Genomic DNA, 18,255 nt, shown 5'->3' on the forward strand with positions numbered 1-18,255 from the left:
ACCCATAGTTGTTAATAACTTCCTGTTAATCTGCTTTATCTATCTATACCCATAGTTGTTAATAACTTCCTGTTAATCTGCTTTATCTATCTATATCCATAGTTGTTAATAACTTCCTGTTAATCTGCTTTATCTATCTATACCCATAGTTGTTAATAACTTCCTGTTAATCTGCTTTATCTATCTATATCCATAGTTGTTAATAACTTCCTGTTAATCTGCTTTGTCTATCTATACCCATAGTTGTTAATAACTTCCTGTTAATCTGCTTTGTCTATCTATACCCATAGTTGTTAATAACTTCCTGTTAATCTGCTTTATCTATCTATACCCATAGTTGTTAATAACTTCCTGTTAATCTGCTTTGTCTATCTATACCCATAGTTGTTAATAACTTCCTGTTAATCTGCTTTATCTATCTATATCCATAGTTGTTAATAACTTCCTGTTAATCTGCTTTATCTATCTATATCCATAGTTGTTAATAACTTCCTGTTAATCTGCTTTGTCTATCTATACCCATAGTTGTTAATAACTTCCTGTTAATCTGCTTTATCTATCTATATCCATAGTTGTTAATAACTTCCTGTTAATCTGCTTTGTCTATCTATACCCATAGTTGTTAATAACTTCCTGTTAATCTGCTTTATCTATCTATATCCATAGTTGTTAATAACTTCCTGTTAATCTGCTTTGTCCATCTATACCCATAGTTGTTAATAACTTCCTGTTAATCTGCTTTATCTATCTATATCCATAGTTGTTAATAACTTCCTGTTAATCTGCTTTGTCTATCTATACCCATAGTTGTTAATAACTTCCTGTTAATCTGCTTTATCTATCTATACCCATAGTTGTTAATAACTTCCTGTTAATCTGCTTTATCTATCTATACCCATAGTTGTTAATAACTTCCTGTTAATCTGCTTTGTCTATCTATACCCATAGTTGTTAATAACTTCCTGTTAATCTGCTTTATCTATCTATACCCATAGTTGTTAATAACTTCCTGTTGCATATTGGTTTCGTGGAATGATGTTCAGTTCAATATCTTTATGCCTCATACCATAGCCTACATAACAAACCGCAGCCTACAGTACATACAGTAGTCTACATAACAAACCGCAGTCTACAAAACAAACCGTAGTCTACTTAAAATACAGTAGCCTACATAACATACCGTAGCCTACAGTACATACCATACCGTAGCCCACAGTACATACCATACCGTAGCCTACAGTACATAACATACAGTACATGGTGTATAGTATCAACATCAAGGACCAGGTAAACTAAAGCAATGGTTTCAACATGGGACTTGTACCCTTATAGTATGTCAACTGTTTCTTCATGGATAGACAGGATCCTGCATTCATGACAAGTAGGAAACTACATTCAAATGAATGTAAGTTATTAACATAGAGCTTCCTATTGGTTGATTCAGATTCTATGTTAATAACTTACATTCATTTGAATGTAGTTTCCCACTTGATAGAATCTGAATCAACCAATAGGAAGCTCTATGTTAATAACTTATATTCATTTGAATGTAGTTTCCCACTTGATAGAATCTGAATCAACCAATAGGAAGCTCCATGTTAATAACATATTCATTTGAATGTAGTTTCCCACTTGATAGAATGTGAATCAACCAATAGGAGGCTCTATCAAGTGGGAAACTACATTCAAATGAATGTAAGTTATTATCATAAGGTGAATGCACCAATTTGTAAGTCGCTCTGGATAAGAGCGTCTGCTAAATGACTTAAATGTAAATGTAACATGGAGCTTCCTATTGGTTGATTCAGGCATCCTCTACTGACGGGATGAGGTCAATATGCTTCCAGGATACCCCGGCCAGGTCGATTAGAAAGGCCTGCTCGCTGAAGTGTTTTAGGGAGTGTTTTACAGTGATGAGGGGTGGTCGTTTAGCCGCAGACCCATTACGGATGCAGGCAACGAGGCAGTGATCGCTGAGATCTTGGTTGAAGACAGCAGAGGTGTATTTAGAGGGGAAGTTGGTTAGGATGATATCTATGAGGATGCCTGTGTTTACGAATTTGGGGTTGTAACTAGTAGGTTTATTGATAATTTGTGTGAGAATGAGGGCATCAAGCTTAGATCGTAGGATGGCCGGCGTGTTAAGCATGTCCCAGTTTAGGTCGCCTAACAGCACGAGCTCTGAAGACAGATGGGGGGGCAATCAATTCACTTATGGTGTCCAGGGCACAGCTGGGGGCAGAGGGTGATCTATAGCAAGCAGCAACTGTGAGAGACTTGTTTCTGGAAAGGTGGATTTTTTAAAGTAGAAGCTCAAATTGTTTTGGTACAGACCTGGATATTAGACATAACTCTGCAGGCTATCTCTGCAGGAGATTGCAACTCCACCCACTATGCAGTTCTATCTTGTCGAAAAAATGTTATAGTTAGGGATGGAAATTTCAGGGTTTTTGGTGGTCTTCCTAAGCCAGGGTTCAGACACGGCCAGGACATCAGGGATGTAGATGTAGCCTATTGAATATAATTCTAGAATATGACAGATGTAGTAGCCTATTGAATATCATTCTAGAATATGACAGATGTAGTAGCCTATTGCATATCATTCTAGAATATGACAGATGTAGTAGCCTATTGAATATCATTCAGATGAAGTAGCCTATTGAATATCATTCTAGAATATGACAGATGTAGTAGAATATGACAGATGTAGTAGCCTATTGAATATCATTCTAGAATATGACAGATGTAGTAGCCTATTGAATATCATTCTAGAATATGACAGATGTAGTAGCCTATTGAATATCATTCTAGAATATGACAGATGAAGTAGCCTATTGAATATCATTCTAGAATATGACAGATGTAGTAGCCTATTGAATATCATTCTAGAATATGACAGATGTAGTAAGTAGCCTATTGAATATCATTCTAGAATATGACAGATGTAGTAAGTAGCCTATTGAATATCATTCTAGAATATGACAGATGTAGTAGCCTATTGAATATCATTCTAGAATATGACAGATGTAGTAGCCTATTGAATATCATTCTAGAATATGACAGATGTAGTAGCCTATTGAATATCATTCTAGAATATGACAGATGTAGTAGCCTATTGAATATCATTCTAGAATATGACAGATGTTGCTGGGTGAGTGTTTTAATAGTGAGGGTAGACTATGGTGAGTGTTTTAATAGTGAGGGTAGACTATGGTAAATGTTTTAATAGTGAGAGTAGCTTGTGAGGTAATATGCATTTTTCTCAATTTCTTCAGGGGAGAATGGGATCGTAGTCCTCTGGGTCAGGTAGTCCTCTGGGTCAGGTAGTCCTCTGGGTCAGGTAGTCCTCTGGGTCATCTAGGAACAGTTTGATGTAATAAAGAGCGGTCTACTTGGTGTGATGGAAATATCTTGATCATAACTGCAGAGAGAGAGAGAGAGAGAGAGAGAGAGAGAGAGAGAGAGAGAGAGAGAGAGAGAGAGAGATTCAGTTGATGTTACCATGTAAAAGAGCACAAACAAAGCCAAACCTTAACCAAATACAGAATTACAGACACCATCAGAAAAACATGGTTAGCCAGAGAACAGACTGGCATCACTGTGGGTCAGGAAGCCAGAGAGAACAGACTGGCATCACTGTGGGTCAGGAAGCCAGAGAGGACAGACTGGCATCACTGTCAGTCAGGAAGCCAGAGAGGACAGACTGGCATCACTGTCAGTCAGGAAGCCAGAGAGGACAGACTGGCATCACTGTGGGTCAGGAAGCCAGAGAGGACAGACTGGCATCACTGTGGGTCAGGAAGCCAGAGAGGACAGACTGGCATCACTGTGGGTCAGGAAGCCAGAGAGGACAGACTGGCATCACTGTGGGTCAGGAAGCCAGAGAGGACAGACTGGCATCACTGTGGGTCAGGAAGCCAGAGAGGACAGACTGGCATCACTGTCAGTCAGGAAGCCAGAGAGGACAGACTGGCATCACTGTGGGTCAGGAAGCCAGAGAGGACAAACTGGCATCACTGTGGGTCAGGAAGCCAGAGGACAGAATGGCATCACTGTGGGTCAGGAAGCCAGAGAGGACAGACTGGCATCACTGTGGGTCAGGAAGCCAGAGAGAACAGACTGGCATCACTGTGGGTCAGGAAGCCAGAGAGAACAGACTGGCATCACTGTGGGTCAGGAAGCCAGAGAGGACAGACTGGCATCACTGTCAGTCAGGAAGCCAGAGAGGACAGACTGGCATCACTGTCAGTCAGGAAGCCAGAGAGGACAGACTGGCATCACTGTGGGTTAGGAAGCCAGAGAGGAGACTGGCATCACTGTGGGTCAGGAAGCCAGAGAGGACAGACTGGCATCACTGTGGGTCAGGAAGCCAGAGAGGACAGACTGGCATCACTGTGGGTCAGGAAGCCAGAGAGGACAGACTGGCATCACTGTCAGTCAGGAAGCCAGAGAGGACAGACTGGCATCACTGTGGGTCAGGAAGCCAGAGAGGACAGACTGGCATCACTGTGGGTCAGGAAGCCAGAGAGGACAGACTGGCATCACTGTGGGTCAGGAAGCCAGAGGACAGACTGGCATCACTGTGGGTCAGGAAGCCAGAGAGGACAAACTGGCATCACTGTGGGTCAGGAAGCCAGAGGACAGACTGGCATCACTGTGGGTCAGGAAGCCAGAGAGGACAGACTGGCATCACTGTGGGTCAGGAAGCCAGAGGAGACTGGCATCACTGTGGGTCAGGTAGCCAGAGAGGACAGACTGGCATTACTGTGGGTCAGGAAGCCAGAGGACAAACTGGCATCACTGTGGGTCAGGAAGCCAGAGAGGACAAACTGGCATCACTGTGGGTCAGGAAGCCAGAGGACAGACTGGCATCACTGTGGGTCAGGAAGCCAGAGAGGACAAACTGGCATCACTGTGGGTCAGGAAGCCAGAGGACAGACTGGCATCACTGTGGGTCAGGTAGCCAGAGAGGACAGACTGGCATTACTGTGGGTCAGGAAGCCAGAGAGGACAAACTGGCATCACTGTGGGTCAGGAAGCCAGAGAGGACAGACTGGCATTACTGTGGGCCAGGAAGCCAGAGAGGACAGACTGGCATCACTGTGGGTCAGGGAGCCAGAGGAGACTGGCATCACTGTGGGTCAGGAAGCCAGAGAGGACAGACTGGCATCACTGTCGGTCAGGACGCCAGAGTGGAGACTGGCATCACTGTTGGTCAGGAAGCCAGAGAGGACATATTGGCATCACTGTGGGTCAGGAAGCTAGAGAGGACAGACTGGCATCACTGTGGGTCAGGGAGCCAGAGAGGACAGACTGGCATCACTGTGGGTCAGGAAGCCAGAGAGGACATATTGGCATCACTGTGGGTCAGGGAGCCAGAGAGGACAGACTGGCATCACTGTGGGTCAGGAGCGATAGAAAGTTCTAAATCACCTTCCCCAAATATATATATCAATTAGAAACTCCTTCCCCAAATATATATCAATTAGAAACTCCTTCCCCAAATATATATATATACCAATTAGAAACTCCTTCCCCAAATATATATATCAATTAGAAACTCCTTCCCCAAATATATATATATACCAATTAGAAACTCCTTCCCCAAATATATATATCAATTAGAAACTCCTTCCCCAAATATATATATATAACCAATTAGAAACTCCTTCCCCAAATATATATATCAATTAGAAACTCCTTCCCCAAATATATATATATACCAATTAGAAACTCCTTCGCCAAATATATATATATACCAATTAGAAACTCCTTCCCCAAATATATATATCAAAACTTAAAACTCCTTCCTCCTTCGCAAATATATATATATACCAATTAGAAACTCCTTCCCCAAATATATATATCAATTAGAAACTCCTTCCCCAAATATATATATATACCAATTAGAAACTCCTTCCCCAAATATATATATATACACCAATTAGAAACTCCTTCCCCAAATATATATATATATACCAATTAGAAACTCCTTCCCCAAATATATCAATTAGAAACTCCTTCCCCAAATATATATATATACCAATTAGAAACTCCTTCCCCAAATATATATATCAATTAGAAACTCCTTCCCCAAATATATATATATACCAATTAGAAACTCCTTCCCCAAATATATATATATACCAATTAGAAACTCCTTCCCCAAATATATATATATACCAATTAGAAACTCCTTCCCCAAATATATATATCAATTAGAAACTCCTTCCCCAAATATATCAATTAGAAACTCCTTCCCCAAATATATATATATCAATTAGAAACTCCTTCCCCAAATATATATATATCAATTAGAAACTCCTTCGCCAAATATATATATCAATTAGAAACTCCTTCCCCAAATATATATATATACCAATTAGAAACTCCTTCCCCAAATATATATATATACCAATTAGAAACTCCTTCCCCAAATATATATATCAATTAGAAACTCCTTCCCCAAATATATCAATTAGAAACTCCTTCCCCAAATATATATATATCAATTAGAAACTCCTTCGCCAAATATATATATCAATTAGAAACTCTTTCCCCAAATTCAAAATGAAAAGTTTAACATTCACAGAACAATGTAACAAGAGAAACTTTATAATTTTGGGGGAAAGGTCTGATGTTATAGAGTTGGCAGCACAGTATGTAACAGCTTGCCACTAGCTTAGGGAGGAAACATCATGTACTATTTCATATATTAATTATAAGTAATAGAATATATAAGTACCTGCAGTCATTTACTATTTTATTTGTGAAATCGGATGCTAAATGTTGAACATTATTTCATTTCTGCATTTGATAACTTTTAGTTTCATTTGTTATATATATTTTTCCCTATGTGTGCCACATTCACAGACTTACCTCTGGTATTTAATAAGCTCTACTCCACAGCTTGCTTCATCCTTCATTTTCCACACTTTCTCTCCCAACTTCTCTGCCTTGCCGCTACTTTGCAGGTCATAAAGATGCTTATTCACAAATTTTCGTGTTTGGCCCAATTCTCTGGCAATTTCTTGCGCACTCATTCCTCTTCCATCACTCTTTGACATCAGCACCCTCCTCAGTTCCTCCAATGTGTTGCCAGGGGTCTCAGAAGGACTAGGCACTCGATCTGACTCTGGAACAATCACAGAGACTGACGCCGCCCCTGGTTTCTCCACAGACCAGACTGGTGGTTTGTCTGTGGTTGCATAAAGAAGTCCAGCTCTGTTTAAAGTGTACAGGACACTGTTTACATCCTTGGCCTTCTTCAGTCCAACAGCCTTAGCTATCTGGAGGGCAGTGGATCCTTGTTTCTTCACCTCTAAAAAGTCACATATTCTCTCCTTCAAGTCCAACTGGTCTCCTTGCCGGTTGTCGCAGGACATAGTTACTAGAATGTTGAAGCATGGGAGTAAAGGCAAAAAATTACAGACTTTAGCCATTTGATGTTCAGTGTAGAATTCGGTGATAACGCCTGAGAAGCCGGTGTTTGGAGGATATATTGGTACATCGAAGGCTGGCAAACCGTGCCAATATATCCTCCAAAACACCGGCTTCGAAGACATTGTCACTGTTATAAAACCGGTTACCAACATGTTTAATTAATGATTTGACATATTTTCATTAAAAACATTGAGGAATTTATTAATTCTATTTCATCCTTCCACAAGATATAGTCCCGACACTAATCTAGGGTCGCTACCCAAGCCGCATGGTCGTTCGTCCTATCGGTTCGGTTGCCAGAGCCAGTATTTAAGTATTCTTGTTCTGTATCTATGGACGCGACCCAGTCGGTCATTCTAAATATTCTATTGCCATACTGGAGGGCAACGTTCTTATCCCTTGCCAGCTCGCCAGCCAACTACGACTAACTTACAGTCACGTCAAACAGTGCAGACAGAATAACAACAAAGTAGCTGTATTTGTTTAAGTTGTTTTCTGGTGACGTTTATGTGGATAACATAAACAATAACAATAACAATGAGCTAATGAGGCGTGATTTCACCTGGTATAGAAAATGGGCTCACTCGTCTGGACACTGTTGTTCAGAGGAGCTAGCCAACAACACAGCTAACGCATTCATTTCAGACTGAAGCTGGAAAGACTGCAAACAAGCTGCACTTTGTATTGTTTTAACTGGTATCTATTATAAGTTCTTTGTATATATATGCATAAAAATTATGCCGATTTCATTATTTCGACTGCTTGTGAAAACCTGCCTGCCTGCCTGCCTGTCTCATCCCGACTCGTTCATAACTACAATGCGACAGCTGGAGATCGAATTTGAATATTGAAACAATGTTACAAATGTCGGACAGACAGCGAGGTTATTACCAAACTCTGCTGTTGAAAACTAAATGTTAGTGTGAAAGAAATGTGAGATAACGTCTAGATGCTTTTTATAGTGGAGATCTAGTTTATAAATTGCCTGGCTGGGCTGATGAGACAGTGGATTGCGCAATCAGATGGAACCGAGTAAATAGGCATTTTAACGTCATAGATTTAGCGGGTGGTAACTTGTGGAATATACACCGGCTGGAATGAGGTTTTAGCTAATCAGCATTCAGGATTAGACACACCTGTTGTATAAAGATTCTTATTCACCTAATTTTTGTAATTGGCCCAATTCTCTGGCAATTTGTGGCGCACTCATCCCTCTTCCATCACTCTTTGACATCAGCACCCTCCTCAGTTCCTCCACTGTGATGCCAGGGGTCTCAGAAGGACTAGGCACACGATCTGACTCTGGAACACTCACAGACCAGACTGGTGGTTTGTCTGGTGTTACATCAAGAAGTCCAGCTCTGTTTAAAGCGTACAGGACACTGTTTACATCCTTGGCCTTCATTAGTCCAACAGCCTTAGCTATCTGGAGGGCAGTGGATCCTTGTTTCTTCACCTCTAAAAAGTCACATATTCTCTCCTTCAAGGCCGACTGGTCTCCTTGCTGGTTGTCGCAGGACACAGTTACTAGAATGTTGAAGCATGGGAGTAAAGGAAACAATGACAGACTTAAGTCAGTTGATGTTAAAAGTTAAGTTACAATTATGAAATCTTGTCATATACTGTTGGAAGAAGCCTGATTGCTGCGTCAACTTAAGGGATACTTAGAGATTTTGGCAATGAAGCCCTTTAAACTACTTCCCCAGAGTCTGGTGAACTCATGGTTACAATTTTTATGATTCTGCATCCAGTATGAAGGACGTTATAGGTAGTTTCACAAGCCGATGCTAACTAGCGTTAGCGCAAAGACTGGAAGTCTATAGTATCTACTAGCAAGCTAGAAGCTACCATAGACATCGCCATTACGCTAACGCTAATTAGCATCTTCCTCCAAACTGCACACACAGATATACAAATGGTATCCACCAGTTCATCCGACTCAAAGGAAGTAGATAAAGGCCTCCATTGCCAAAATCCTGAATGAAATAGAATGTTGAACGCAGCAATCAGGCTGGTTCCACCAATCAGTATGTTGGAAACCTCTGAGCATAAAGAACACAGTTCATGCTTTTCAACCAGAAATAATACAAACTGCTGAAAAGCAGCTATTCATTTTACAAACTATTACTAATACAAACAGATATATACAGTTAAATGTATTTATTAATGTAATCAGTGTGAATACTTGAGCAGTATTTCTAAAATGGTCTCATAGCTAACCAATAGTAGCTAACCTATAACTTTAGTGGCAGCTAACCTATAATGTTAGTAGTAGCTAACCTATAATGTTAGTAGTAGCTAACCTCTAGTAGCAGCTAACATATAGTAGTAGCTAACCTATAATGTTAGTAGAAGCTAACCTATAGCAGCAGCTAACCTATAATGTTAGTAGCAACTAACCTGTAGGATCAGCTAACCTGTAGGATCAGCTAACCTGTAGGATCAGCTAACCTATAGTAGCAGCTAACCTATAGTAGCAGCTAACCTATAGTAGTAGCTAACCTATAGTAGTAGCTAACCTATAGTAGTAGCTAACCTATAGCAGCAGCTAACCTATAGCAGCAGCTAACCTATAGTAGCTAACCTATAGTAGCTAACCTATAGTAGCTAACCTATAGTAGCAGCTAACCTATAGTAGTAGCTAACCTATAGCAGCAGCTAACCTATAGCAGCAGCTAACCTATAGTAGCTAACCTATAGTAGCTAACCTATAGTAGCTAACCTATAGTAGCTAACCTATAGTAGTAGCTAACCTATAGTAGTAGCTAACCTATAGTAGTAGCTAACCTATAGTAGCTAACCTATAGTAGCTAGCCTATAGTAGCTAGCCTATAGTAGCTAACCTATAGTAGTAGCTAACCTATAGTAGCAGCTAACCTATAGTAGTAGCTAACCTATAGTAGTAGCTAACCTATAGTAGTAGCTAACCTATAGTAGCAGCTAACCTATAGCAGCAGCTAACCTATAGTAGTAGCTAACCTATAGTAGCAGCTAACCTATAGTAGCAGCTAACCTATAGTAGCAGCTAACCTATAGTAGCAGCTAACCTATAGTAGTAGCTAACCTATAGTAGTAGCTAACCTATAGTAGCAGCTAACCTATAGTAGCAGCTAACCTATAGTAGCTAACCTATAGTAGCTAACCTATAGTAGTAGCTAACCTATAATGTTAGTAGCAACTAACCTGTAGGATCAGCTAACCTATAATGTTAGTAGCAACTAACCTATAGTAGTAGCTAACCTATAGTAGTAGCTAACCTATAATGTTAGTAGCAACTAACCTATAGTAGTAGCTAACCTATAATGTTAGTAGCAGCTAACCTATAGTAGTAGCTAACCTATAATGTTAGTAGCAACTAACCTGTAGGATCAGCTAACCTATAGTAGCAGCTAACCTATAGTAGTAGCTAACCTATAATGTTAGTAGCAACTAACCTGTAGGATCAGCTAACCTATAGTAGCAGCTAACCTATAGTAGTAGCTAACCTATAATGTTAGTAGCAACTAACCTATAGTAGTAGCTAACCTATAATGTTAGTAGCAGCTAACCTATAGTAGTAGCTAACCTATAATGTTAGTAGCAACTAACCTATAGTAGCAGCTAACCTATAGTAGTAGCTAACCTATAATGTTAGTAGCAACTAACCTGTAGGATCAGCTAACCTATAGTAGCAGCTAACCTATAGTAGTAGCTAACCTATAATGTTAGTAGCAACTAACCTATAGTAGTAGCTAACCTATAATGTTAGTAGCAGCTAACCTATAGTAGTAGCTAACCTATAATGTTAGTAGCAACTAACCTATAGTAGCAGCTAACCTATAGTAGTAGCTAACCTATAGTAGTAGCTAACCTATAGTAGTAGCTAACCTATAGTAGTAGCTAACCTATAATGTTAGTAGCAGCTAACCTATAGTAGCAGCTAACCTATAGTAGTAGCTAACCTATAGTAGTAGCTAACCTATAGTAGTAGCTAACCTATAATGTTAGTAGTAGCTAACCTATAGTAGTAGCTAACCTATAGTAGCTAACCTATAGTAGCAACTAACCTATAGTAGTAGCTAACCTATAATGTTAGTAGCAACTAACCTATAGTAGTAGCTAACCTATAATGTTAGTAGCAGCTAACCTATAGTAGTAGCTAACCTATAATGTTAGTAGCAACTAACCTATAGTAGCAGCTAACCTATAGTAGTAGCTAACCTATAGTAGTAGCTAACCTATAGTAGTAGCTAACCTATAATGTTAGTAGCAGCTAACCTATAGTAGCAGCTAACCTATAGTAGTAGCTAACCTATAGTAGTAGCTAACCTATAGTAGTAGCTAACCTATAATGTTAGTAGTAGCTAACCTATAGTAGTAGCTAACCTATAGTAGCAGCTAACCTATAGTAGTAGCTAACCTATAGTAGTAGCTAACCTATAGTAGTAGCTAACCTATAATGTTAGTAGTAGCTAACCTATAGTAGTAGCTAACCTATAGTAGCAGCTAACCTATAGTAGCAGCTAACCTATAGTAGTAGCTAACCTATAGTAGCAGCTAACCTATAGTAGTAGCTAACCTATAGTAGCAGCTAACCTATAGTAGCTAACCTATAGTAGTAGCTAACCTATAGCAGCAGCTAACCTATAGCAGCAGCTAACCTATAGCAGCTAACCTATAGTAGCTAACCTATAGTAGCTAACCTATAGTAGCTAACCTATAGTAGCTAACCTATAGTAGCTAACCTATAGCAGCAGCTAACCTATAGTAGCTAACCTATAGTAGCTAACCTATAGTAGTAGCTAACCTATAGTAGCAGCTAACCTATAGTAGTAGCTAACCTATAGTAGCAGCTAACCTATAGTAGTAGCTAACCTATAGTAGCAACTAACCTGTAGGATCACTCCAGCTGGCTACAGTATCCAACCGCGACATGGTCATCTGGTAAAGTCGTTTTTCATATAAAGAAACAGATTGGAACGTTATATTTATAGAGATACAAGGCATACGTCGAATTTCATATACATAAACAAATAGGAACATTTATAGCATTAGTAGGATTTCGTCTTACCTTCCAGATGAGATAAAATGACTTGCCGAATATTTTATTTTCGGTCTTGTCTAGATGGGATCCAGTTTTTGTCCAATTTAGGTCAAAGGCAGATAGTTTTTTGCATTTCAGCTAACCCTAACTATTTTCCTAACCTTAACCTAATTCCCATAGCCTGTCGCGTTTATTCTCCTAAACCTGCTTTCGAAGAGTAAATTCTGACAAAAGCTGGAGCCTTTCTAGCCATTACCCTACAACCCGGAAATGAGTTACGTCTGATTCGTTCAAAATGAATGTGGAGAGAATAGGGTTTAGGAATAAACGCCGAAAATAAGGTCCGAGGTTAAACACAGGTTTTGGAGATTTTATACTTATTTTTTATACGAGATAAAGGGAGTCAGCTAACATGACCTTTATAAATTATGAAGCCTTTATGTGCTTTTCTTTCTTTTCTAACACGTTTAAAAAAAAATAACAAAAAGTGATGTTAATTGAAAAACATTATATCATAGAACAAAACGTATAATATGTCCTAGGCCTGTTTTTTTATTTTTTTATTTAACCTTTATTTTAAGAGCAAATTCTTATTTACAATGACAGCCTATCAAAAGGCCTCCTCCTCCTAAATTAAATACAAATATAGGACAAAACACACACCCTGACAAGAGAGACAACCCAACACCACATATTTAGAGACCTAAAAGACAACAACATAGCAAGGCAGCAACACATGACAACAACATAGCAAGGCAGCAACACAAGACAACAACATAGCAAGGCAGCAACACATGACAACAACATAGCAAGGCAGCAACACAAGACAACAACATAGCAAGGCAGCAACACAAGACAACAACATAGCAAGGCAGCAACACATGACAACAACATGATGGCAACACAACATGGCAGCAGCACAGAACATGGTACAAACATTATTGGGCACAGACAACAGCATAAAGGGCAAGAAGGTAGAGACAACAATATATCACGCAACGCAGCCACAACTGTCAGTAAGAGTGTCCATGATTGAGTCTTTGAATGATGAGATTGAAGAGGTATAGAGATTACTTGTTTACAGAAGAGTACAGTGATGTGTCCTATAAGGAACATTGGTGACAAATCTGATGGCCGAATGGTAAAGAACATCTAGCCGCTCGAGAGCACCCTTACCTGCCGATCTATAAATTACGTCTCCCGTAATCTAGCATGGGTAGGATGGTCATCTGAATCAGGGTTAGTGAGGCAGCTGGGGTTATTAGCAACATATACCCACGTGGGTGATTGATAGATGAACTGAGGTCGGTTGTGGTAATTCATCGTATTATGAAAGTTAGCTGCCAATAGCCATATAAAGTGCAAAGAAGAAGAAGAAGCCTGATGGAGGAGAGATGACTAGAAACAAACTCGGTTTATCCTTTTAGCTGTGGATTAGTCGTCGGAGTAGAGGACCTTGTGCATTTCAGGTAAAATAACAACTCAATGTTTATATCCCAGGACAAATGAATAGCAACAGCAAGCTATGTAGCTAAATTGCCCTAAAAGCTTAATGATTTTCGACCTGTCCTTAAATTAATATAATTGGTTCAGAGTTTGTTTTGATGTTTCAACAAAATATATTTGTGCGCGTCCGGTTTAGGCATGGTGTAAGGGCAGAAAAAGCATGTTGGACACGAAGAAAACTTTTTCGGTATAGAGTTTAACACAAAATCCGGCGAGGGGCCAGCTGAGTATAAGACTGTATCATCTGCCTATAAATGGATGAGAGAGCTATGTTGTTGATGTAAATTGAGAAGAGCTTGGGGCCTAGGATAGAGCCAAGGGTACTCCCTTGGTGACTGGCAGTGGCTGAAACAGCAGATGTTCTGACTTTATACACTGCACTCTTCGAGAGAGGTAGTTAGCAAACCAGGCCAAAGACCCCTCAGAGACACCAATACTCCTTAGCCGGCCCACAAGGATGGAATGGTCTACCATTACTGTCATGTTTTGTCTTATATTGTCTTGTCATTATGCTTTCCCTTCTGTTCGTTTCCCCCTGCTGGTCTTATTAGGTTCATTCCCTTTTTCTATCCCTCTCTCTCCCCCTCCCTCTCTCTCCTCTCTCTATCGTTCTGTTCCTGCTCCCAGCTGTTCCTCATTCTCCTACTCACTCATTTAGTCTTTTCACACCTGTTCCCTATCTTTTCCTCTGATTAGAGTCCCTATTTCTCCCCTTGTTTTCCGTTTCTGTCCTGTCGGATCCTTGTATGATGTTCGCTGTGCTGTGTCATTGTCTCGCCCTGTCGTGTCTTGTCTCCTTCAGATGCTGCATGTGAGCAGGTGTCTGAGTCTGCTACGGTCGGTGCCTTCCCGAGGCAACCTGCAGTTAATGGTCGAGTCTCCAGTCTGTCCTCGTCACTACGAGTGGATTTAAGTTTTTTCATGTTTTGTTTTCTGCATTGATTGTCCAGGAGTATTGCTTTTATCCTTTACTGGAATAAAGACTCTGTTTTCGCCAAGTCGCTTTTGGGTCCTCATTCACCTGCATAACAGAAGGATCCGACCAAGAATGGACCCAGCGACTACGGATTCTCGTAACACTGCCGTCGAGATCCAGGGAGCTATGCTCGGCAGACACGAGCAGGAATTGTCTGCTGCTCGTCATGCCGTTGAGACCCTGGCCGCTCAGGTTTCCGACCTCTCTGGACAGTTCCAGAGTCTTCGTCTCGTGCCACCAGCTACTTCCTGGTCTGCCGAGTCTCCGGAACCTAGGGTTAATAACCCACCTTGTTACTCCGGGCAGCCCACTGAGTGCCGCTCCTTTCTCACCCAGTGTGATATTGTGTTCTCTCTCCAACCCAACACATACTCTAGAGAGAGAGCTCGGGTTGCTTACGTCATATCACTCCTTACTGGCCGGGCTCGAGAGTGGGGCACAGCTATCTGGGAGGCAAGGGCTGATTGTTCTAACAATTACCTGAACTTTAAAGAGGAGATGATACGGGTTTTTGATCGTTCAGTTTTTGGTAGGGAGGCTTCTAGGGCCCTGGCTTCCCTATGTCAAAGTGATCGATCCATAACGGATTACTCTATAGAGTTTCGCACTCTTGCTGCCTCTAGTGACTGGAACGAGCCGGCGCTGCTCACTCGTTTTCTGGAGGGACTCCACGCAGAGGTTAAGGATGAGGTTCCTTCCAGTGTGGACTCTTTGATTGCACTCGCCATCCGCATAGAACGACGGGTAGATCTTCGTCACCGAGCTCGTGGAAGAGAGCTCGCGTTAACGGTGTTTCCCCTCTCCGCATCGCAACCATCTCCCTCCTCCGGCTCAGAGACTGAGCCCATGTAGCTGGGAGGTATTCGCATCTCGACTAAGGAGAGGGAACGGAGGATCACCAACCGCCTGTGCCTCTATTGCGGACTTGCTGGACATTTTGTCAATTCATGTCCAGTAAAAGCCAGAGCTCATCAGTAAGCGGAGGGCTACTGGTGAGCGCTACTACTCAGGTCTCTCCATCAAGATCCTGTACTACTATGTCGGTCCATCTACGCTGGACCGGTTCGGCTGCTACATGCAGTGCCTTGATAGACTCTGGGGCTGAGGGTTGTTTTATGGACAAAGCATGGGCTCGGAAACATGACATTCCTCTCAGACAGTTAGGGAAGCCTACGCCCATGTTCGCCTTAGATGGTAGTCATCTCCCCAGTATCAGATATGAGACACTACCTTTAACCCTCACAGTATCTGGTAACCACAGTGAGACTATTTCCTTTTTGATTTTTCGTTCACCTTTTACACCTGTTGTTTTGGGTCATCCCTGGCTAGTATGTCATAATCCTTCTATTAATTGGTCTAGTAATTCTATCCTATCCTGGAACGTTTCTTGTCATGTGAAGTGTTTAATGTCTGCTATCCCTCCTGTTTCTTCTGTCCCCTCTTCTCAGGAGGAACCTGGTGATTTGACAGGAGTGCCGGAGGAATATCATGATCTGCGCACGGTCTTCAGTCGGTCCAGAGCCAACTCCCTTCCTCCTCACCGGTCGTATGATTGTAGTATTGATCTCCTTCCGGGGACCACTCCTCCTCGGGGTAGACTATACTCTCTGTCGGCTCCCGAACGTAAGGCTCTCGAGGATTATTTGTCTGTGTCTCTTGACGCCGGCACCGTAGTGCCTTCTTCCTCTCCTGCCGGGGCGGGGTTTTTTTTTTGTTAACCTCTTAAGACTCTAGGGGCAGTATTTCATTTTTGGATAAAAAGACGTGCCCGTTTTTAGCGCAATATTTTGTCACGAAAAGATGCTCGACTATGCTTGGAATTGATAGTTTTGGAAAGAAGACACTGACGTTTCCAGAACTACAAAAATTTTCACTGTGAGTGCCATAGAACAAAATCTACAGGCAAAACCAAGATGTTTGAGCGACCAGGAAATCAACAGGATTTCTGATGGCACGTTTTCCATGATTGCCTTATATGGCTGTGAATGCGACAGGAATGAACGGACACTTTCTATCGTTTCCCCAAGGTGTCTGCAGCATTGTGATGTATTTGTAGGCATATCATTGGAAGATTGACCATAAGAGACTACATTTACCAGGGGTCCCGCACGGTGTCTGTGTGGAAATTGGTGCGCAAAAGTCACCTACCAGTATTTTTCCATCCGAATCTGAGAACAATGCAGGCTTCCAGGAACGGCATTTCAATGAAGAGATATATGACAAAACACCTTGAGGATTGATTCAAACAACGTTTTCCATGTTTCAGTCGATATTATGGAGTTAATTCGGAAAAAAGTTCGACATGTAGGTGACTGAATTTTCGGTTAGTTTCGGTAGCCAAATGCATAGTAACAAAACGGAACGTTGTGTCCTACACAAGCATCTTTCAGGAAAAACTGGACATCTGCTATGTAACTGAGAGTCTCCTCATTGAAACATCTGAAGTTCTTCAAAGGTAAATTATTTTATTTGATCCCTTTGCTGGTTTTTGTGAATATGTTGCGTGCTAAATGCTAACGCTAAATGCTAAGCTAGCTATCACCACTCTTACACAAATTATTGATTTTCTCTGGTTCTAAAGCATATTTTGAAAATCTGAGACGACAGGATTGTTAAGAAAAGGATAAGCTTGAGAGCAGGCATATTTATTTCATTTCATTTGCGATTTTTAGAAATCGCTAACGTTGCGTTATGGTAATGAGCTTGAGGCTATGATTACGCGACCGCATGCGGTGTGGGTCGGGCCTAAGAGGTTAAGAAGAAAGACGGTACTCTGCGCCCCTGCGTGGATTATCGAGGGCTGAATGACATAACGGTTAAGAATCGTTATCCGCTTTCCCTTATGTCATCAGCCTTCGAGATTCTGCAGGGAGCCAGGTTCTTTACTAAGTTGGACCTTCGTAACGCTTACCATCTCGTGCGCATCAGAGAGGGGGACGAGTGGAAAACGGCGTTTAACACTCCGTTAGGGCATTTTGAGTACCGGGTTCTGCCGTTTGGTCTCGCTAATGCTCCAGCTGTTTTTCAGGCATTAGTTAATGATGTACTGAGAGACATGCTGAACATCTTTGTTTTTGTCTACCTTGACGATATCCTGATTTTTTCACCGTCACTCGAGATTCATGTTCAGCACGTTCGACGTGTACTCCAGCACCTTTTAGAGAATTGTCTCTACGTGAAGGCTGAGAAGTGCGCCTTTCATGTCTCCTCCGTCACTTTTCTCGGTTCTGTTATTTCCGCTGAAGGCATTCAGATGGATCCCGCTAAGGTCCAGGCTGTCAGTGATTGGCCCGTTCCAAGGTCACGT

The 18,255-nt window shown here is 41.4% G+C and overlaps 1 protein-coding gene across 1 annotated transcript; it reads right to left on the reverse strand.

Annotated features, from left to right (window-relative positions):
• Positions 1–2,999: 2,999 nt before the first annotated feature.
• Positions 3,000–12,732, reverse strand: LOC124048038 (double-stranded RNA-specific adenosine deaminase-like). Its single transcript, XM_046368411.1, has 5 exons — positions 12,494–12,732; positions 12,315–12,363; positions 8,605–8,970; positions 6,880–7,390; positions 3,000–3,421 (listed from the first exon to the last, which is right to left on the reverse strand). Exons 2-5 carry the CDS (start codon positions 12,361–12,363, stop codon positions 3,358–3,360), a joined length of 990 nt encoding a protein of 329 aa, XP_046224367.1. The 5' UTR covers positions 12,494–12,732; the 3' UTR covers positions 3,000–3,357.
• Positions 12,733–18,255: the final 5,523 nt, after the last annotated feature.

The sequence above is a fragment of the Oncorhynchus gorbuscha genome, linkage group LG11, assembly GCF_021184085.1.
Source record: "Oncorhynchus gorbuscha isolate QuinsamMale2020 ecotype Even-year linkage group LG11, OgorEven_v1.0, whole genome shotgun sequence".
Taxonomy (NCBI): Eukaryota; Metazoa; Chordata; class Actinopteri; order Salmoniformes; family Salmonidae; genus Oncorhynchus; species Oncorhynchus gorbuscha.

Coding starts and splice junctions, on each gene's coding strand:
- LOC124048038 (XM_046368411.1), bottom strand. CDS start 12,363: ATGACCATGTCGCGGTTGGATACTGTAGCCAGCTGGAGTGATCCTACA. Junction 8,971..12,314: donor CAGCTGGAGTGATCCTACAG/GTTAGTTGCTAC, acceptor TCAACATTCTAG/TAACTGTGTCCTGCGACAAC. Junction 3,422..6,879: donor GAGCTTATTAAATACCAGAG/GTAAGTCTGTGA, acceptor CTCTCTCTGCAG/TTATGATCAAGATATTTCCA.